The sequence below is a fragment of the Primulina eburnea genome, chromosome 2, assembly GCF_022965805.1.
Source record: "Primulina eburnea isolate SZY01 chromosome 2, ASM2296580v1, whole genome shotgun sequence".
Taxonomy (NCBI): domain Eukaryota; kingdom Viridiplantae; phylum Streptophyta; class Magnoliopsida; order Lamiales; family Gesneriaceae; genus Primulina; species Primulina eburnea.
Window position 1 is genome coordinate 15,399,728 of NC_133102.1, and position 1,582 is coordinate 15,401,309.

General features: G+C 37.8%; 1 protein-coding gene across 1 annotated transcript; it reads left to right on the forward strand.

Annotated features, from left to right (window-relative positions):
- Positions 1 to 793: 793 nt before the first annotated feature.
- Positions 794 to 1,207, forward strand: LOC140824145 (uncharacterized). The gene has a single exon (XM_073185744.1). The coding sequence runs from the start codon at positions 794 to 796 to the stop codon at positions 1,205 to 1,207; it is 414 nt and encodes a 137-aa protein (XP_073041845.1).
- The last annotated feature ends 375 nt before the right edge of the window (positions 1,208 to 1,582 follow it).

Below are 1,582 nucleotides of genomic sequence, written 5' to 3' on the forward strand. Positions count from 1 at the left end.
ATCAATCAAGTTGAAACAAAACCAAGATCCCTCCATCACAAAGATTAAGGAACAACTTCAAAAAAGAAAAACCCAAGAATTCTAGACTGATGAGAATGGTGTTCTCTGGATGAAGAACGTTTGTGTGTACCAGACATCGATGGAATTCGGGAAGAAGTGATGTCGGAGGCACACAAGTCAAAGTTTTTAGTGCACCATGGAAGCACCAAGATGTACCGAGATTTGAAAAAAAACTACTGGTGGAATGGAATGAAGAAAGACGTAGTTGTCTTTATTTCCAAGTGCCTAACCTGCAACATTTCAAAGCTGAAAATCAACGATCTGGACTTCTGCAACGATTATAAATACCAAAGTAGAAATGGAACACATCTCCATGGACTTTGTGGTAGGGTTACAAAAATCAAGACAAGGCCACAATGGGATTTGGGTAATCATTGACAGATTAACCAAATCTGCCCATTTCTTACCAGTGCGAATGAACTACAACCTAGATAAACTAGCCACCCTGTACATGGACAACATAGTAAAATTACACGGGGTTCCGACGAGTATATTATTCGACAGAGACCCAAGATTCGTATCTTGATTTTGGGAAAGTTTTCAAGAAGCCATGTGAACCAAAGTTACTCTCAGCATAGCCTATCACCCTCAAACAGATGGCCAAACTGAAAGGAAAATTCAAACCTTTGAGCACATGTTGAGAGCATGTGCTTTGGATTTTAGTGGGAATTGGAGCGAACAATTACCTCTGATAGAATTTTCTTATAATAAAAGCTATCACATTAGTATCAAAATGGCTTCGTATGAACCACCATATGGTCGCAAGTGTAGGTCACCTCTGACTTGGGATGAAGTCGGAGAAAAGGTTATCACCGTACCTGAGCTTCTTCAACTAGAAATTGATAAAGTAGCCATTATTAGGGAAAAACTCATGGCAGCTCAAGATCGACAAAAGAGTTGGGCTGATTTAAAGCAAAGAAAGTTGGAGTTTGAAACTGGTGAGAAAGATTATGTTAAAGTCTCACCTATGAAAGGATTGGTTTGGTTTAGCAAATTTGGAAAACTAAATCCAATGTATGTCAGACCCTTCGAAATACTTGGAAAAGTGGGAACCCTGGCCTATCAACTGGCTTTACCAATAGATATGTCAAGAATTCACCGTCTTGAACATCTAACAAATAAGGAAGCATATCCTGGATCCAAGTAATATTCTTAAAGTTGCACAGCTCTAAGCTAAGGAAATCTGAACGAAGAACTGAAGTATGAAGAAGTCCATATTCGAATAGTGTACACCAAAGACCAAGTGATGAGACGTCGAACAATTCCATAAGTCAAGATACAATGGTCAAATCATATTGAGCAAGAAGCAACTTGGGAACTAGAAGAAAGACTGTGCAGCGAGTACCCTCATCTCTTTAGTTATTTAACCTGACCTAAATTTCAATGACTAAATTTCCCATAAAAAGGGTGGGATGTGAGTACCCATAATTTCTGAAGCAAATAATGTAAGCAATAAAATTCAACCTTTAAATCAAAAACTTTTAATTAAAGAAACTCAACAATATACATAAATTTTCAACTC

Excerpts from the sequence above, each read along its gene's own strand:
- LOC140824145 (XM_073185744.1), top strand. The coding sequence starts at position 794 with ATGGCTTCGTATGAACCACCATATGGTCGCAAGTGTAGGTCACCTCTG.